The sequence below is a fragment of the Solea solea genome, chromosome 9 (assembly GCF_958295425.1).
Source record: "Solea solea chromosome 9, fSolSol10.1, whole genome shotgun sequence".
Lineage (NCBI taxonomy): Eukaryota > Metazoa > Chordata > Actinopteri > Pleuronectiformes > Soleidae > Solea > Solea solea.
In genome coordinates this window covers 6,990,496-7,011,390 of record NC_081142.1, presented here as the reverse complement: position 1 = coordinate 7,011,390, position 20,895 = coordinate 6,990,496, and the positions used below count along the sequence as shown (strand labels likewise).

At 41.8% G+C, this 20,895-nt stretch overlaps 1 protein-coding gene across 4 annotated transcripts in view; it reads right to left on the bottom strand.

The window, feature by feature from the left end:
* The window catches only part of lnx1 (ligand of numb-protein X 1), a 30,393-nt gene extending 16,498 nt beyond the window's left edge, over window positions 1-13,895 (bottom strand). For 2 of the 4 annotated variants that reach the window (XM_058638727.1, XM_058638728.1), the window contains exons 1-2: window positions 13,629-13,895; window positions 9,473-9,977 (exon numbers count right to left, since the gene is read on the bottom strand). In XM_058638727.1, the coding sequence (XP_058494710.1) occupies window positions 9,473-9,927 (455 nt within the window). In that variant the 5' untranslated portion in view covers window positions 9,928-9,977; window positions 13,629-13,895. Of the gene's footprint in view, window positions 1-2,639; window positions 3,317-9,472; window positions 9,978-13,628 lie in introns of those variants that run through there. The other 2 variants (XM_058638729.1, XM_058638730.1) reach the window with 1 other exon arrangement.
* Window positions 13,896-20,895: the final 7,000 nt, after the last annotated feature.

Here is a 20,895-nt window from a genome sequence, read left to right as displayed (position 1 = left end):
GTTTAGTGTAATGTGTAATACAATAGTATGCATTTGTTTGTTTGTAAATCATTTTTCTGTCTCTATGTGCATCCTTGCCCCATGTTTCCTTTCAAGCTTGATTATGCATGCATTGCACTCTGTTTCACACTGTTGTTTCTTGTTGACTTTGTCTACCCATGCATGTAAATGCTCCCAAGACGGAGCAACTCAAAGTGCCCCATAGTGTAAATCCCATAATCAAATAATTAAGCTGATACTGTCTCCATTAAAGGGCTGTGCAAGTTGTTTTTTTTCAGGGTAGGGTAGAAATAGGCGGTTGTCTTTTATCTCTCAGCCACTTTTCCCCCTTGGCCGTGTCTGTATTTCTGGCCTGCTGTATACAATGAAACAAGGAAAGCTGCCAGGCTACAGAACAGGGTTTAATATTTAATCCAAACAAACCTCTAATTAGTGAAGCCTTCCACACACTTGTCGTGGTTATACACAGATCAAGAGGTCATGGCATGGCGAGTTGTCTTTGACTTGATCTGGACCCCGGCATAAACTAATGACCGCTATTGTTCAGATTCAGTGAATGTGTGGCAGGCGGCAGGGCTAATCCTGTTAGGATGCGTCCATGCTGAAGATGTCCGGAGCAGTGGGAGCGTGCAGCGATTCTCGGTGATCAAACACCCCTGAGATGAGGGTTGAAAGATCGGAAGTTAAGCTAATCATAGTGTTTAAGACGTCTCAGCCCAGCCCCAGAAATGAACATAGATTAATCATTAATGCTCTACAGCACTGTACTGTTATTATCAGGGGAGGACACGTGAGTTGGGGGAGGGAACTCACAAGATCTTATGATGTGTGTGTGTGTGTGTGTTAGGAAGAAACAAGTAAAACATTGCTATCTATCTATCTATCTATCTATCTATCTATCTATCTATCTATCTATCTATCTATCTGTATCCATGCATCTGTGAGTGAGACAGACTTTCATGTTTCCCACACACTTGAAAGACTTTAGACGGCAGACAGAGCTGATGGAGAAAGGTGAATGAGCAGGGAAAATAGCAGTAAGCTGAGTCTGTGGTCGCACAGACGGAGAGCTGGAGGCTTCTCCTGTCAACAGAAAGGATGGAGACAAATGGCGTACCACTGCTCTCCAGTCAGGCAGAAAAGCACCGCGTCCGTGTTTGTCTGCTCCTGGTTTTTCTCTCGGTCATGTCATAATCAGCCAAAAAAAACAACAAAAAAACCCCCAAACTCTCCCGCACAGACTATCAATATCTCTTTATCAACATTTAAAATGCCCCACATACTCTGATGGTTGTCATCACCATGGCAGCCATATGAATGGCACATAGAGGAAGTGACCTCCTGTCTGAGGTACTGCTCATTCACGTTACTTCCACTCTTACTGCTTCCTTCACCTCCTGCTGCTCTTGGGGTCTGTTTTAGTGAGAGGAGTATCAAATGAGAGGCTCTCCATTGTTGCCTGTGTTCATACAGCATGAGACAGGAGCGGTAGCCCAACTTAGAGATCACAGGGCCCCAGCTTCACGTGGAGCTGCTGTTTACAGTCATTACCTCCACTCTGGGTGCTAATACGAAGCAGGAGATGCAATTCAGAGGAAGCGGGGCCACGGACAAAGACAGCGTTATGATTTTGTTGATTCCTGCTGAAACAACTTATCAAATCCTCACCAAGTTACATTCTTGATAATCAATTTTTAAATTTCACTAAAATACGCAGAACATTTGCTGATTTCAGCTTTTTCTCCTTTTCCGTATCATTGTAACAGGTATACCAAATGTTAGTTTTAGGTAAATGTATGATTCAAAGTAGGTGATGTGAAAAATATTATAAGATGATTATATTAGAAATATAATAAGATCACTCAGTAGTGAAATTAATCTTTAGTTGCAGACGCAGCAGTGACACAAACAGAAGATTAGAGGCTTGTTTCCATGGAGCCTAAAAACAACACTGAACATGCTGTCCATTTTTGTGTTGTTGGTGATTAAATATTCAACAAAAATAGAAGTTTTTGCGTCTTAACGTTGTGTGTGATCTCATGTAACGGTGATGATGTTGTTGTTGACATAAATATGAATAAAGTTGTGTGTGCATAACGGATCGTACACTGTGTATGGAACAGATGCGAGTGGAGAGAAGCCAGCTTTAAATTCTTAATGCTGAGGTGAAAGCCTTTTACACAAACTAATGCTCGCTGACATTTCACTTCATCAGTACAGAAACACACATGCAGCTGTAGAGAGGGAGAGAGGGAGAGAGGGGGAGAGAGAGAGAGAGAGAGAGAGAGAGAGAGTGATGCCATGCTGCAGTACTGTTCCGTAAAATACCAGCTGTCCTGAACGGCACAAAGCTCTCCCTGCTGAACCACACAGTGCTACAGCATCCAGGAACTACAGCATTCTTCCAACTTAGAGGCACAATTTATCTTCACTCTCAAAGTGATGATGAAAATGTAAACATAAGCAGTTACACATCAATATGCATGGAAGTAGCACATGGACGCACAAACAAATGGAGGTCCAGAGTGAACCTGGTGCAAAACAACTCATTAAAAGCTGCATGCGGTGAGGATGGAGGGGAGGGCAATGGATGTGGTGTTGATGGAAGGATGCAGGTGGAGGCTGAGTGTTGTACTCACAGCTCAGAATAGAGGATGTGCAGGTTGCCCAAATTGTCTGTGTAGTTGGCCGGGCTGAGCCAGGGCAGGACCAACAGCAACAGAGCCTTCATGGTCAACACTTACTCAGCTCTTTTCCTTTTCTTTTGCCTCTTTATCTCCTCTCTGCACCCAAGCTCTGTCCTCTTCTATGCCCCCCTCCAATTCTCTGAACCTGGCTGTGCTGACCCCCCTATCTCTTCACCTGTTTTTCTTCTCCAGATGTGCTCTCAGATCACAATGAACTCCTACCTTTTCACCCCTTTTCTTGCCTTCCCCTTGTTCTCCCACCCCTCTCTCAGGCTCTGTGAGTTGCTTCCTTTGCCTCAGGCTGGCTGCCTGATCATCTCAGCTGCAGAGGCAAGCGGGCCAGTTGCCAGAGGTTGAAGACGAAGCGCAGGAAGAAGAAGCAGCAGAAGCTGGTGCAGAGGAGAAGTCCCGGTGTGGCACAGGAGGAAGAGGAGAGAGTGCAAGAAGAAGAGAAAGGAGACCCATGCAAAGGTGGCACATTTGGAATACAATTAGAGATGTGCCTTAATCTGCTCTGGACACTGGCGAATTGTAAGAGGATTTACGCTCGTATGCTTGTGTGTGCATGTCTGTTTTGCTCAGAGTGTGTGTGTGTGTGTGTGTGTGCGTGCGCCTGTGTCTATGTCAGAGAGAACAGCGCAGGCTGTGACTTATACTGCAGCAGAAACCACTGAGGGGGGAGATGGAGCAGACCAAACAAAACATGGGGGGGAAGGTACCTGGTGTTGCTCTGATTGGCTCTGGCCCTGTCCCACACATACACACACACACACAGACTCATTCACACACATACACACACGTCACACACGTACAACCTCTACATTCACCTCCCACTGCCTGACCATACGCTGGTCTGTGAAGGGGAGCGAAGGGGGGGGGAGGAAGAGAATATGTTGCCTCCATCCCTCACCCCTCCTCTTCAATGATGGATGATTCTCTGTGCTGCAGATTGGTCTGATCTCTCAAAAGAATCTTCCTACATGTGTAAAAAAAAACAAAAAAAACTAAACAAAAACAAAACAGAGCAAAACACACTGGCAAATCAATATTCTTTGCAGGGATGGAGGCTTGTTATTCTGACTGACATGAAAGGAAATGACAGATAAAAAAATAAATAAATAGAGATTTGGAGAAAGTCTGCTCTGAACTGAATAGATTTTATTCATTCTCTTTGTCCACTAGACACACGGTTAGATCACATTCATAACTACACGTGTCTTAAATCTGACTTTCATGTCCTCTGGAATGGGTCAACAACAACAACAACAACAACAACATACAACGTCATATTTGTGAGGCCACTTGATATTGGAGTGGAAGTGGAAGCTATTGCAGCAAATATGTGGGTGAGATTTAGCTCTTGAGGATTGCACACACTATAGATGTTTGGCTTTGCTGTGCTGTCAGAGCAGCTCAATAATGACTAAAATCCTTGCATATCTATAGGCAAAAAGCGCACGAGGCTATGTCCAGATTATTGAAATCTGATTAAAATCCGATGCATTAAAGATCACATTTCATGATTCACATTCTTAAAGTGTGTCTGAACATGACTGCCCTTTCAAACAGCACACACACACAAATACTTTATTGAATAGGTCATCAACAACAACAGAAGACGTCTGAGACCATCTGGTAGTGAAACGGGAGATTATGCATTGTGCTGCCATCAGCGGTGTCAAACTCAAATGACCTGGGGGCCAATGCGCATCTAGTCTGGTCAAGAGGCGGCCAGTGAAGAGGAAAAAGTGTGGAAAAACAACTGCTCAGTAGCGGGTGGGTAATATGAACCTAAAACGTATATCGCAATAAAGATATTTATGATATTTTACAGAATGTTAAAGTAAAAGTGCTTGTTTTGCCTCAGCAACATGTGCTGTGTTTAAAAAAAGATTTCTTTATTATAACATGATAATAAGTGGTGGGCCGCCAGTTTGACACTAGCTTATAGGTATCCCATCAATTGACATGTTGGGAATCCTCTGTTACAAGAAAATATTTCCTGTTCCACTAGGACAAAAGCCTGCCTCTTATTTATAAATGCATATATTTTCATAAAAAAAAAAGAGAAACAAAAATGGAGGATGCTTTAATTCAGAGGGAAGCTGGGGAGTGACTGGAAGAGAGTGATGTGTTGGCAGACCATGTTGTTTATTGTGTCGGTGACTGACATTGCCCTGATGGTAGTTTGAAGGGATTTAATTTTTAAAAGCAATGATGTACAATAATTTATTTAATCCTTCCTCATGGATCTGTCTCTACACTGCCACACTGCTCTGTCAATTTGTATGATAGACATAAGGCTGGCTGATAAACACCTTTAAATATGAATTTATTTTACGCATTTTTATTTATACATAAACCACAAATTTGTTCTTGTAATGTGTATTTCTATATTTTTTACCTATTGTTATCCGGACTTATTTTCCTCTACTTTACTTATCTGATGGACTTTCTATAGAAAGGAGCTGTCTGCTACCTTTGTGAAAGACATTTAGCTGGTGTAAATACCCGACTGAATAAATATTGTACAAGAGAGATGCCGGCAATTTAACATTTATTCATAATCAAAATAATAATCTAAACCAAATATAACCTATATCTGTAACCAGGTGAATCAGTTGTAAATGCAGGTGCTTGGATGTGATACTAAGAACAAACAATGTGAGCTGCAGGACGCCAGGCTGGAAATGGCGAGAGAGAGCGAGAGCACAGCTGGACTGCTGGGCTTTAAAGGCACAGCCCCGGCTCCTTGGAAACTGCACACACCTGCGATGCATAGGCTTGATTGCTTGCCTGTGTAAAACAGTGAGAAAGGGAAAGAGGCACACCTACACAACCCCGCCCACTCTGGGTCGTCCCAATATTCAATGGATGGGGGTAGTGTGGTTTGGTCACAGGCTGATTTTGTATGTATGTGTGCGCATGTGTACGCTGTGTGAATTAATGCTATCGTGTGTGCATACTGAGGCATGAGCTATCCTGTGGTATTTGAACAGTATGCACAGCAACAAGACCACAGGGCACGCAGGAAATGGAAATGTAATTGGATTGTGACAGGATGCAGTTTGTGAACAGAAGCCAGTCTGCCCCACAGGAGTCATTTCATACACTGGCGTGTTAACTCACACTCACAAGAACACCATCATAACATACTGTACTCCAATATTTGCTCCAATACTCTCAGCCCACACTGTGCGCAGGTGGAGGAGGCGGGTTTCAACACTGACAGATAATTGGAAAACTGAGAATGCTTAATGATGGAAGGGAAAGGTCAGTTGAAAGGGAAAGTCTGAGGGTGAGGCCAAGTTGCAACCAGTTGTGACGTCATGCCCTAAAAATTGGAACTCTCATTCTAGTTTTGCAACTAGATGTTTAAAGACCTCACCTGCAACCTGACAATGGTGTCCACTCATATGCATCATGCTTTATCATCTATTTTCTTCTCCATGGTAACATAATTTACTAAACTGACATCACGTTCTATTGAAGAGGACCCTTAAACTCAACATAATGTTTACCGACGTTATAAAGTGAGAAGCTAGGCTTATTTTTCCATAGACTTCCATTCAAATTGGTTCCTTTTGCAACCAGTGGAGTTGCCCCCTGGTGGCTATTCAGTATATTCTTACTTCCCGGTTGGTGTCAGTGAGCAAACTGGAAGCCACTTTTTATATATAGTCTATGGGGCTGATGGGTAACTAAACAACAAGATAGTGAACCATCTTAAATTGTTCTACCCAATTTACTATTTACCCAAGTCAGTGACCTCCAACCTAAATGACCTATGTGGACATATCTACAGCTGAATTTGACCTTTAGGAGTACAGAAGCAGCAGGTGTAATGGCCTTCCATCTTTGTAGGGTAAATATCAGACACATTTAATTACTGTTGAGGTAGTGGAAAGGTCAGAGAAGTGATAAATAAAAGAAACACTGACTACTGGTTTGTGGTTTAAAGTGTGAAAGTCTTTTGTGTTGTGATGGTTGTGCTCAGCTGGCAGTTTATTGGTTACATCTATTTGAAACTGAAAATGTAATCTAATAAACTCTCCTCCTATATGAAGGTAATAATGCACATATTTTATTGAAGTTTCAGCGAAGTGCTCATTTAAATATGTAATAAATGTTGTATTAGTGTGATATACAGATTTCAAATATCCACACAAGCAGCAAGAGCTCACACAAAAAAAGCATCTCATACAAATGTATTTGCTTGAAATATTCACACTATCTTTGAAGAATTCCTTTGAAAACAAGTACATGTTCACAAAAATATGAGAAGAAGAAAAACAGAAATCACATTATGCTCCAGACTGAACATCAGTTGCATATATACATGAACCTCCAACGTTAGTCAGGCAAAAAATGAAAAGACAGGGAGGCAAAACCTGTTTACTGGGCTCTGCATGTAGCTACATGTATATGGAATGAAAAGGAAAACAGAAGACTGAATTCTACACAGGCCCTTACAGGACAGAGCAACAGAGCCAATAATGCATACAGATAGCAGCAAATGTGTTCAGAATTACAAATTCCCCATCCAGAGGCCAAGAAAAGGTCATGAGTTATTGAACGGGTATGAAATTAGCTCTGCCCAGATGGTTGCCTGTCACAGCCATGACAACTCCTGAGCCAGTGCCATATTCTCGGCACCAAAATGCAACCACAGAAAGATATGATCAGACCAGAGCCATGTTACTTACATGACTCCCAACTGTAACGTGTAGGGTAGGGCACAGATGAGATACTTGCCGCCTGCTGGCTTGTATCACCATGGTTTTACGACAGTGAACTTAAAGGCCACCATACATACAGTATATGATTCTAAAACCAAAAATCCACAGTCTCATATTGAGATTGAGAAAGGAACTGTGACTCCCCATCGTCAAGTTCAGGAAATCATTAGTCTGTGTAGAGTTAGGACAAGTATAAAACAAATATTATTACACTTCCACCTGCATGTGACATGATTGAGTGATTCTGCCGGCTGTAAAGTTAGGCAAGTTTACTTAGCTCAAGATGGATGACAGACCCCCAAGCAGTGTGGGAAAAGGTTTTGGTTATTCTTCATTCTCAAAAAAAACAACAACACAGTTCTTAACTTTTAAATATAAATAGATGTTTGACACAAGGAGTTTATGCAATGCTGATTAAGCATTGTTGTGTTTTCCTGTCTGTGGTGACATTGCCGTGCTGCACACAGCGTTTACATCGTGACTGATGGAGGGGAAGCAGAAGCAGAAGCATAACAGCTACGCAAGTAGGGCAAGACAGTGAGACTATAGCAAACAGTCGGAATATGGACCCATAGAGTCGTCCTCCTCTGCAGGCTCACGTGAGGAGTGGGGAAGGTTTGACGTCACTGCTCACCTTTGTGGCTGAGTTTCCTCCTAATCCTCATAGTCCTGACTCTTGCAGACAAACTGTATTGGTATAAATTGGTCATGAAACTGCAGCAGGAGAAGACGTGTCTTCTTCACAGCAACATCTCTGTCACTCGAGCAGATTGTTTTTGAGCTTCAGTTCTTCACTGCTCTACTCGTTCTGTGTGTGTGTGAGAAAGAGAAGGCTGGGGTGGGGGAGGGCAGAGTCTGTTGACTTCTGTTATGACAGTTCTCAAGCCACTTGAACACCTTAGGAAGACTGTCAGTTAAACAGTAGACTATGATTTAAAGGCATTCTCTTAATTTGTTGCCTATAATACAACAAATAGTTGACCAACAACAAGATCCGGCATCTTAAGCCTAAACTATTTCCCCAAAGATATGTTTTCACCACTGTGGAAACAGTCATCATCAAACCTTTCATATCCCTGCACACACTGTGTAGAGCCGTCTCTCTCGACGTGCCCTCTAACCTTCACTGACAACACCTCCTAACAATAGGAGGGCAGTGAAATTCTTCAGGTAGTCTGCCTCGAAGCTCCACACTCTTAATTATAACACTCACACGACATGAACGACAAGACTGTGGAAACTATGAAGCAATGCAGATAACACTGGGGGAGTGTGTGTGTGTGTGTGTGTGTGTGTGTGTGACATGGGGCAGAAAACAAGTTAAATCTTCAGTTTCTACAAAGTGCAAATGATTATCAAACACTTTGCACTAATTATTCAAGTGGTCTGTGGGCTGGGGTAGTGTTAATGGACCAACTGTGAGAGGAGGTAGAATACTGTCTTTTAATGACCGAAGAGCTGAGCTGAGTTTAGATGAAAGCCTGGTTAACTGGAGCTATGTTAATATAAGTAGACAGGAAAATATGTTGTCCGATGTTAAGGACAAATAGGAGAGACGGATATTAGCACAAGTCATTGTTTACTTATAAGAGCACGGATTTCTTTGATGGAAAATATACAGTTAAAGTTCGATAAATGTTTCAATCTGCCTTTATTACAACATAGTCCTTGTTAGTGAGGTTAGGGTTAGGGCCCACAGAAGGAGTGAGGTTAGGGTTAGGGGTAAAAAGGACAGGGCTAGACAGTAAGTTACAGACAATGACAAAGTGTAATGTAGAAGTTGAACCTGTGTCCATCACACCAAAGTACAATGCTTAAAGCACTAAGTGAACTGCTGGTGGATACCTAATTGAAGCTTCTTGATGACGACACACCCAAGGTACCAGATTGGTGTTATTTATACTACTGTTGGGGGGCGCCTATTTTAAAAACGTACCTATGGGTCGTATGCAGGAATTACGACCAATATTCACGTTTCGTTGGAGGACAGTCTGTATTATTATGGTAGTGTTGTGACAATATCAAACAGTGCTTTTACTGTCCTACCTGCTCTTGATGTGGTCGGCCATGTCACCACGGGCCAGTACTTCAGTGCAATGGTCAGTGAAAGGGCAAGCCACGGACAGCTTATCCAGCAGCTTGTGCACCAGCAGGCTGGGCTTCCTGCAGCTCTGCAGCATGAGGGGTGCACGGCACACAGGGCAGAAGTCACTCTCCAGCAGAAAACTGGTGAGACACTCCTGGCAGTAGGTATGGCCACATGGTGTGTCCAGCGGCCTGATGAGGGGCTGCAGGCAGATATGACAGACGAGGTCGTCGTCCACCTCATCTTTGTAGAGATATTCGTGGTTCTCCTCCAGCTGGTGACTGTGGCCACATGCCCCACAGAGGTCAGGAGGTGGGGTAAACAGTCCAAAGTCTGATGGAGAAAGAGGTGGAGCAGATGCTTCAGCCATCGCAGTAGCGCCTTCTGGCTCTACACTCTCCTCCTGGATACTCATATGATCTAAGGATGTCTCGTAGGATCCATTAAGTAGGTCAATGGCAGAACCTGTGGGGATTATGGGAGAGAATGAAATATAGAAAGCATAAAACGTCTTAATTCAAAGCATACCAAGGCAAGTTCTCAAAAGGGGCAACAGTCAGCCCTTGAGTCATTCATGCTTCCAGTTTGGTCATTGTTGAGACACAGGTGCTTTTCCTCAGAGCTGGTGTTGTGTCATAACACACCTGTGTGAACAGGTAAACAGCATTTTCCTCATTCTTTTGGACACTGATACTGCATTTCAGTATCAGTGTCAGTACATTCAGTCATGCATTTTCCTGGTGACCAAGAAAGAGAGGACCAAAGTGGAAGCAAGGGGTCAATATAAACCTGAATGGTCACATTCTTGATTCTTTTATTCCTATTACACTTAGCAAACAGTTTTATACATACTGACATGAAGTTCTCTCCGAATTATAATATAAATACTTTGTTCTTAAAAGTGGTTGATATTACTCTCCAACACTGTATGAAGAGCTTATAAAGACAAACACTAGTTAACAACAGTTTGAATAATTAACATAAACATATTTGTTGGTATCATCTCTTTCATACACACATTATTTTCTCTCTCAGTTTGATCTTGATTTTCTCCACTGGCACTAAAAGGAGATATCAGACCTGCGAGATTCTCTCCAATGAGTGATGTGACGTGGTTTCAAACATGTCAAGGTATATATTTTTTTCTGTAACACACTTTTGCCCAACAGTGTGAGCTTGCCAGTGTTCACGTCATACTCGAAACAGGCGGACTCCTCGAGCACATGGACATGAACAGATGGGCTCAGTCAGACATGTAACCTTGGCAATGGCTATCTTGTTGGCCCTAATCTAGCTTCATTCCTAGACCTACGACTGATTCTTGCTGTTTAATTAGACACTAGATCTTATTTAAAATACCAACTCCTTAAAAACAAAAGAAAAATACAAACATTGTCATCAAAGCACCAGTTGTATTTTAAGTGGGCACATTTCCCTGCTCTAAAAAAACAAGACTTTGATGAGCATCCCAATATGCCAGTGCATACAAATACAGCCTTGTGCACATACAAGTATATCAAATCCAGAGTACCCACCAACACGTCAAAACAAACAGACTCTCTCTCAGTGTGAAGACCGCGCATAGCGAGTTATGTCAGCCATAAAAGCTTATTGTGTCTTTGGCTCGTCTAGGAGGGGAAGGCTAATAACAGGAGGCTGAACAGTCTTAACAAAGATGAACTTTCCCTCTAAGAGCTTATGGTAACATGGCTGATTCATCTCACACTGTGGCATCTGCTGCACCTGAGGTCTGGTGTGATCTGTGAAGCAAAGCACATTCATCTCCATGTACAGAGGAACTAAGGAGCAATGACCTGGTAGCAGGGACAGAAAATGCTTTGGTATTCTTACAAACTTCTCATAGAAATAATAATGAAAAGAAGATTATTTGTAGAGCACCCAATCACAACATAATATTATCATAAGGCATTTTTCATAGTAAGACAGAGACGGTGACCTTAAAATCGTGCGCAGAGAACAAGAAACTTAACAGTTCGAGAAACTGCCCGTTCTTATCTGACCAGGATAATAATCTCCTATAAGTTTGTTAAAACTTTGGGGTTAAATATCTTTTAAAATGAATGTATCTTCAAACAAACAGTAAAAAGAAATGAATCATATTGTCTGTTTAGCCAGCTCCAAGATTCAGTAGATTTGATATTCTTCATAATAATGTGTGCTTGGAATGAATATTGCACATTGCATTCCTGCACACAAATACAGTACATCTACCTGCATGCTGCGACATGCGCTCAATAACATGCACACACACACACAGGCGGGAAGATTCAGAGGACACACCCGTGCCTGAGGATCATCCCTTGCCTCGTTCCTCACTCTTGAAGTGATCGCAGCACTGTCACCACAGTCCTGCCGCACTTTGCTCTAGAGACAAAAACTGACTGGCTGAACCTTTACATCACATATTACTGATCATTTATCCCATAGCCAAACAAGCATGAGGATGGTGAGGCTTTGATTTTGACAGCAAATGTGTCATTCTCTTCACGTGTCTACTTCAGGTTTGTCACAAAGCGAAAGAGAAAGCAGTGTTTGGACTCCAAACACCACGCAGAGTTGAAGTGTTTTGTTTTTTCTTGTTGTCTATGAACCAAAGTCATGTCACATCTTGGCTCAACAGGCCGTCCCTCGTGCTTTTCAACTATAGAGAGCGACGTGAGTTGTTTGTTCAAGCCTATGCCTTCGTCTCCACACATTTTATGTAAATATTGAATCACTCTTGGGTTACTCTGCCCCGATCTGAGATGACTTTGGCAAGTTAATTATGATACAAGTCTGTGCCAAGTCAGCCCCTTCAAATGAGTGAGGGTGAAAAACAACCCAATAACAAGGGAACTGTGTCAGCACTATCAGTGTCCACGCTGATCTAGCATGTTGCTATGTACTGCAGTATCCACTCCCTGTATTTAGTATATTAAGTGTCTCAATCAAACAAACACACCCTCAGAGGAGAAGTCAGTAGAGTTTGTGTATGTGTGCGAAGAACATGCTGGATAATATATTCTCATGCATAACTAGTTTGTCAATCATTAAAGATTTTGTTTTATGTGCTGCAAGATACTGATTTCTCGACTGTCATTGTAGGTCATGCAGGTGTGGCCTCGCAGATATATAGCATTCAAGATAAACTTCTCGGTGATTCATGTCAAAAAATGTGTCTGTGACGTACGATCACAGCGCCCACACTCGCCTGTGCAATTACACAACAGAGTGGGAACAATCAAACACTCAGGAACATTTGTGGTCATCAGATTAAAATAGTCATACGGCTCACGATGGACCCCTGAACAGAATCTGAATTAATAAAATATACCCAGGAGTTATGGACACAACATACAAATCAATCCAACATACTCTGTTGTGTTCAGACATGTTCCCAAAGCACACAAGATTCCTCTTTGCGGTGACTTCTTTGTCAGCACATGAGGAAAACAGGTATATTACTAGGAAAGAGAGATTCTCTCCTTGGTGCTGGTTGTGTGTCTATTTCAGTTCATTGTAGTAAACTCATTGCTGAATACACATTTATTGTAAATGAACAGTGAGTTCAGCTCAAGTACACCTTGCTTCATTTCAAATTAACTTATGGGATGTGAAGCAGCAGGACAGCATAATTCTTGCCCTCTCAATAACCTCTTCATTAAAAATGTAGCTATGTATGTGTGTGTGTGTGTGTGTGTGTGTGTGTGTGTGTTTGTGCATGCCAGTCCATCTCTGAGTTCATAGCAATCTCCACAGTGAGTCTGAACAAGACCTGATGACCCAGTCTGGGATAACAGCTGCAGGCACATGTGAAGCTCTGTGAAGTGTCTCTAATATTAGAATGGCTGACTGGTTTAGCACAACACACACACACACACACACACACACGGAAAAGCAACATTGTTAGACTTGTCATTTGTGTCACAGGGTGACGTACGCGTATGCTAACACACAGCGATTCAATGCAAATGAACTCTATGCAAATACAACAGAGCAGCAACAGGTACTAGAACCAGTTTTACGACAGCCAACGTTAAATTCTTTCACATAAATAACAAACTGACAAACCTTTCCCACAAAAAAGTAGAAGTGGATTCTGGAAAGTGTACTTACATAAGCGACGTTCACTTTCGACAGTGCTCTTCACCTGGACAGGTAAAACCTAGCCGAGGCTGTAATGTTAAACCATCCAGAGAAGCGGTGGAGGGGAAGGACAGGAGAGTTAAATGTCTCAGCAAAGAGGACTTTGTCCCAGTCATAGAGCCCGCCGATTGGCTACCAGGGGAGAAATTCTATCTGGTTACCGGTCTTAAGGGAATTCTCTCACCCATAGGAGGGAAAGCTGCTCCTTGTGTGAGCTCTGAGAGAGCTCACCTTTAACAGGCCAAGGTGATCAGGAAGTAAGCTGCGGGGCGGGGGCCAGAGGAAAGGTGAACAAGAGATCTGCCCAAACCTGCTCTGGGAGTCCAGGATAAGATGGAATTCCCATTTAGTCATATAATGGGATTACATATATACAATATAATGGGAAGGGAAAAGAAAATTATTTAATCTTTTCAAATATCATTTAAAGAAAATGTTGACATATTGACATGTCTTACAAAAGGGCACCAACTTCTTGAGCTCCACATTCTGACAGAACCTCTATTGTAATGCAATAAAAATGTAATAACATTTCATCAAAGAACTGTTCTCTATAACCCATAATCTAAGTAAATGCCAACATGTCTGAGGCTTAGTATTAGGATGTGCAGCAGATATTTTAAACCTGTGTACAATACAGACTCTATTATACCTGTTGCTTGTATACGGTGCCTTCTTTATTGTTGTGGTTTTGCTTCTCTTTGACAATAGCTACTTTTGTAAAGCTGTGCATGTGTTTCTGAATCTGCACAAAAACAGTTGTTATCCCTGTTTTCAGATGTGGTTTTCCTCCTGGCTCTTCATGCCACATGCAGCTCTTTAAACCCAGACTCTGTGAGCCACAGGTGCTGCAGGAGAACACAAGTGCAGACACAAAATGACGGATCTTCTTATGAGTCACCCTGAAAGTAGAGGTGAGTCATTACTTACCAAATACAGAGAGAACAGTCACAAAGAACTTGCAAGTACATGTGCGTGCCTAGTTTTCCACTAAAATGCTTTTGCCAATACATTTATTTGATTTCTTTTTAATTTTCATTGTCATGTCTTGGCAATTGATGTGGGCAGGTGATGGGTTCCTCTGCAACACAATGACACTGACTGACACTGTGATTCCCTGAATTATATAGTCTGCAAATTGAACAATCAGATTGAATGATCAAAAATAAAAGATTCAGGCTTTAGTTTTAGGATTCATTACATTATGCTTATGTCTCTGTAGGGTTAGAATGTTTATGATTTGGCCTTCATGGTCTAGAACCCTAGGTGTCTTGTTGGCACACTTGTTATTGTACGTAACGTATCAGAATTACTTGGTAACACATATAATGTGATCTAGTTTGGTCAGAATAGGTATTTCTGATCCAGAGCCAATGTTACCATGGCTATTGTCTACGTGTCTGCAGCTGACCACGAAGTAGAAGATCCTTCTTCCCCAGACTATCCTTCTCGCTGACCTGTGCAGCTGCCATCCTTCCTTCCACATGATCTCGTGTGATCCTCCACATCCGTTTGCTTCCTCTCTCCTCTGTTTGAGTTTGTTCAAACCTTGAGTTCACTTTGAAACACTGAGTTGAACCTGCATCCTGTTTAATTCCTGCTGAGTCCTCAGTTCCCTGCTGCTGGAGTTTATCTAAACACTGTGGTGCAGGTGAAACCAACCCCCCCACCCCCCGCCCCATCTCGCTAGGACACTTTCTTCTTTTCTTTTTCACTTTTTCTTTCATTCACATTGATACACATTTCCCTCACTCCCCAGTAATGATTTGAAATCATGTGGCATATGTCAGATAATTATGCCTTCTGACATGGCAGTTTTCACTCGTCCATCCATCCATCATTGTATCAATGCAAATGCTCTTCATAGCATGAATACTGAAGAGGGAAAACAGCCCAAGGAAGGTCATTAAAGAGACACAACCATGACAGCATGGTGACCATCACCATGGCGATGCATTTCCTTCTGTCCTTCTAATGTGATCATTGAGTCAGTGGAGATGTGTGTGCAGGTATCGAGAATGTACATTGTGGGGTCAGTTCAGGTAAAAACAACAACATGCTTGTTTTCCACCTTTGTTTACTCCAGGGTTCTCATCTACTCAACAAGCATATAACAGAAAGCACTACATTGAGACTTTATGGAATGGGTAATCATTGAACTATGGTACCAGGTAAATAAAGAATTCAAAGTTAATCATTCTGAAACTATATTTTTGTAGTATAATGAATTATTCTGAATGAGGAAGGCTGTAAGGTTGGTGCAGTGAAAAAACACCAGAATGAATGGATTTAGACTTGAATCATATTCATTGTAATTATTCAACGTGACTGAAAAATACTCATGTTTCATCCTCTGTGCACTGCAGGCAAATGACGCACATTCATACTTGAGTGAAAAACAACAAAAAAACAATCCTCTCTCCTTCAGTCCCTCTTTGTCATTCATCTGGTAGTCTACCCTCAGACCACATCTAATCCTATTTTCTTCTTCTGTCTGCTGTAGCACTTGTCTATTTTGTTTACTATCAGAAAAGCGTGGTGTTGTCTCACCGTGGCTGTGGATGAATGAATTCACTTTTCTGAATGAAATGCAATCCATTTCTCTTGGTAATCATCTGCCACCTTAAACCTGACTTAAGGTGGCAGCTGAAACAACGAGTCTCCACTTTAACTTATTTATACACAAAGAAACTAAGAAATGAAATAAAAGATCATGCGTTAGTCTCTGCCTCTACAGTGGTCCACTGCCTCTGTCTCCTCAAACATGCTTCGGTCTGAAGCCGCACGCTCAGACAAGACTTCAGAATCGATCGTTTCCAGAGTATTCTTGTGAATATGCCGTGCCTTTCTTTTATAGCTGCTGTTCCCATTTGCACAAAGAGCCGGGGTGATGAAGTAGGGCTGTCGATTTTAATTTTCCCAGCTCTAACAAAATAATTTGTGGAAATAATGAAGTATTCAATAAGCCATTAGTCTAGTGTCAAAGGGAGCTCCACATTTGACACAGAGAAGAGTGTGGGTGCAGAACATGTGTATTCATGTGTAGGTCCGACAGCTGCTCTATGAGCAGTGATCACTGGTGTGAATGTCATCATTCAGAGTGCAAACGATGGATAGTGTCATTTGTCATGCTATTTGTCAAATGTCACAGTGACACCAAGCCAGATTGTAACCAAAGGCGGAGACATTTGTACAAGCGGGACAAGAGGGACAGGCGCTGAACAGAATACAGAATCAGAAGGCAGGAAGGGACAAATGAAAGAGGGCAACAGTGAGAGTAAGAGAGAGGGGGAGGGAGCGAGGGAGGGAGTGCCAAAGAGAGAGAGGGGGAGAGATGAACAGGGAGGTATGTCTTGGTGTCAGACTGGTGGTCTAAATCTCACGGGGGGAAACAGAGCATTTCTGTTCCAGCAGGTAACACAGCCAGCCAATAAATGAAGATGAATGCACTTCATCTCTCTCCTGCCAAAACGACACCTCAGCACTGAGACTCACAAACAGACGCCTAAACACATTGACGCACACGTCTCACCATCAGTCGAATGCAGGTTTCACTGCTAAAATGTTTATGTTGTGGGTCTTTCAAATGTTTCTGTCACTGAGTCAATTCAATTTGTGACTTTAGATAAAATCCTGTGTGTGTGTGTGTGTGTGTGCATGCACCAAAGGGTGTATTGAAGGAAAAGTACAATAGGGCCACAGATGCTTGACAGGGGGACAGTCTCATTATCCTCGTCCTATGTGAGAGGCTTTCAGTGACCTCTGCCAGCCCTGTATGTCACTCACTCACAAGTTTTTCCTTAGATAAAATCAGATGAGCCTGATTGGCTGCAGACACTGTAACAGAAGAAGACATGGTGTGAGAAATAAAGGATTAGAAATGGTTTGGATTCCATCTGGAAGCAACAATTCAAAGATAATCTAATTAGTATTTGCACTGTTTCTTCCATTGCAGTTTCTGGAATATACCTTTTTTATACTTTTATTTTGTGCCACTACCATATACAGTATGTAACTCATATGTGCAAAGTTGCACCACCTCATTTGGCACAGACTGTATTCAAGATAGAAGAAAGACGAACTGAAGACAAATCACCCTGGCTGTGATCCTGCCAGCAGCAAAGTGGACGAACATCCTACCAACTACTGCTTTCCTGCTCTCATTCAAACACACCATCATCCATCCTGCTCCTGTTTACTTAACAAGGCAATCTTCTTGACGTAAACATTACCCTTTTATTTGTTAAAGCATTATATTGACTGTTTTTAGGGAAATGGCACAACTGCACATTACAGTTACGCTCTCCTTTCATCTGCCAAGGGGGCAAAGTTATTGTCTCCATTGAATCTCACCAATTAAGTTACATTACTATCAAGTCTATAAATAAAACGAAAATAAAAATAAAAAAGATAATTTGTTGTAAACGCTCTATAAAAGGACTGCCCATATTTTTCTCACTTTGTATTTGTCACTTGCTCCTTGTCTTTGATGTTTTTAAAGCCTCAAACGATTCATTAAATATCATTTTAAACACTGTGGGCTAACTGCAGAAATCCAGTCCATTTGGTAGAATCCAGTATACCCCAGTCCTTGACACGATGTCAATGTTCCAGCGGGACCTCCACGCCTCTAGAGAGACATTTGATCCACTGAGAATAGATTGCAAACAGAGTCACGCCCTAATATTCCATGACATTAACAGTGGGGTCCGTGTGAAGATTGCTTCACACAGTATTACCCTAATATCTCCTCCTAGCACACCAGAGTGTCACCGGAGAATATCAATTCATCCTCTCAAGTTCCCATTATGCCCATCTTTCATAATATTAGCGATTAGCAGTTATGTAAAATTCTGGTTAGAAATATGGCATACAATTAAAAAAATAAAGCGGGGGGCTGTTCATTTCGAAGTATTCTGGGGTGATTAAATTGGGCTTTATGATTCAACAGTCCAGATGACCAGGACTTACAAGTATGTGAACAGACGGAGTCATTCATCACAGCCGTAATCCTCTCATCCTTTTATTAGACAGTCACTCTACTCTGCTGCCATGCAGCCTTGCATCCTCATGCATGAACACATCACACGATCATTTATGAAATAAAATAAAAATACAAATACAGAAATGCATAAACACTGGTACAAAAGTGAAAGGCTGTCAAGGTTGTTTCTCGTCACTGTCATTGTGCAGAGGACTGTTGTGTAATGAACACATTCAGCTTTTTAAAAATATTCACAAATCTCTGCGGTCACTTAGCTGTGTGCCTAAAATGACTTTTTTTTCCCTCAGGCGTTCATTTCCAAAGGGGCTCTAAACATGAATTAATAGAGTGAATCACAACATGTTCATGTTTTCAGAATGAGACATGAAACCTTGCTGGGAACATGCCGCACCAAATCTCATTAATGGAAACTCGGTGTTATGAGATACGTTATGAGAAGTGTTATTGTTCCGTCTACGTGCTCTGGCATGCAATTGGGACGGTCATTATTCCTGTCTGTCTGTTGCCATGGAAATAGTTTCCTCATTTCATGCTTCTTGACACAGTCTACATCCTCACTCTTAATACCCTTTGACACCTTTTTGCAGGTTTGTTTTCTCCTCTCGTCGTGTGTCTGATACGACTTCTGATTATTTGTGTGTAGAAAGTACAGGTTTCCACTGTACTCTGCTTGTCTACGTGTGCTGCCCCCGTGCCTCTCTGGTCGCAGCAGCTGCTCTGCTGTTAAAGATGACCACCGGTGAGATAATTAAGTCTTTGATGTGAAGCATCTTAATGGCTTTCATTTAGCCTCAGGCATAGCTTTACATCTTCTCAATGACCGGGACAACAACCGCGTCAAAGAAATAATGCAGAGACAATGACGTCATAACTGTGCAAGGACGTGCATTGTGGCATGTACACCTGTTTCACTTTTGCTTTTGAAATACTTCAGCTGCTGCAACACCGTGTAATAACTGATACGCAGATGTTAATATATTTAAATTAAGTATTTATTATACTCAGTTAATTAAAGAAATATTTTGACATTTTCAGAAATACATATATTTAGTTTTTTGATACTATCTTCACATTTGTCTAGTTATATATGGCTAGGGTCAGCAGCGGATTAGCTTAGCCTGGTATGGCTGAAATAAAGGGGAAAACTTAACCTGGCTCCATGCATTGAAGTTTCTAAAGATCTGCACAAAAGGTGTGTGTGAAACTCTTTCTTGGTTTCTAGCTGAAACAGAATTTTCCACTCCCAGCTCCACTTACTCACTGTATGGCTGCTGTTTACTAAAATCCTAAAACAAGTGAGAGTTTCAAAAAGAAAGTAAATAAGCATATTCCCTAAAATGTCAAACTATTCCCTTCCGAGTAGTACAAGCCTTGGCTCGACTCTACACGCTTTGTTATGGTTTTCCATAGTACCTCCTAAATGTGGGCGGAGTCATCATAGTACGGCTGCATGAAACTGCCGTGGCGTCGTTTTATATGCGACACACACAGACTGGTGACTAGTGACTTGTAAAGCCTTCATGTCTTCATTGCATGTCTTCAGGGTTTTGAAGTCTTTTTTAACTGATCTACTATTCGCCTGAGACGACACACATATTGGCTCAGCTCGCTTGGAGTCAAGTCAGAGCAGATACTAAAAAAAGTACCAGATACCAGGTACTTTCACTAATGGAAAAGCAAAAAAAAAACTTGCTGGAACTGGCTCGTGGAAAAGCGCCATAATTGGTGATGGTAAGGAGGCTTGAAGTCCTTCTAAATTTGATCAGTTTCATGTTTGAAAAATCTTTTGTGTGAAAGTCCTTCACCCTTTTGTATTCCTTGTCGAGTGCTATGTTTTTCCATTCAGTACAGTGTGCACAGTGTGACACACTTGGTGGACATGGCTTCCATAACCTAAGGGTGACACAAGATGTTCATGCATTGCTGTCAAAAACAGGGTCACAATCAAATAAATCAAATGTACTGCATTGAAATCATTATTATGATGAGACTGAGCAGGAGGGAGCTGCTGTTTAAAACTTAAAAGGATTTTTCACATCACAAAGCAAAGTGCACAAGCCGACATGACTAATGACGGCAGGCGGAGAGAACTGCGGGAGCAGAGTGAAACAAAAGGCTTTTAAGTCAAATGACAGTTTCATGCAAAAGACGGAGGAGAACGGAAATAGTCAGGAGAACGTGCAGATCCAGGGATTTAATGGATAAGTCGTAGAATAAGACTTCACCAGCAAG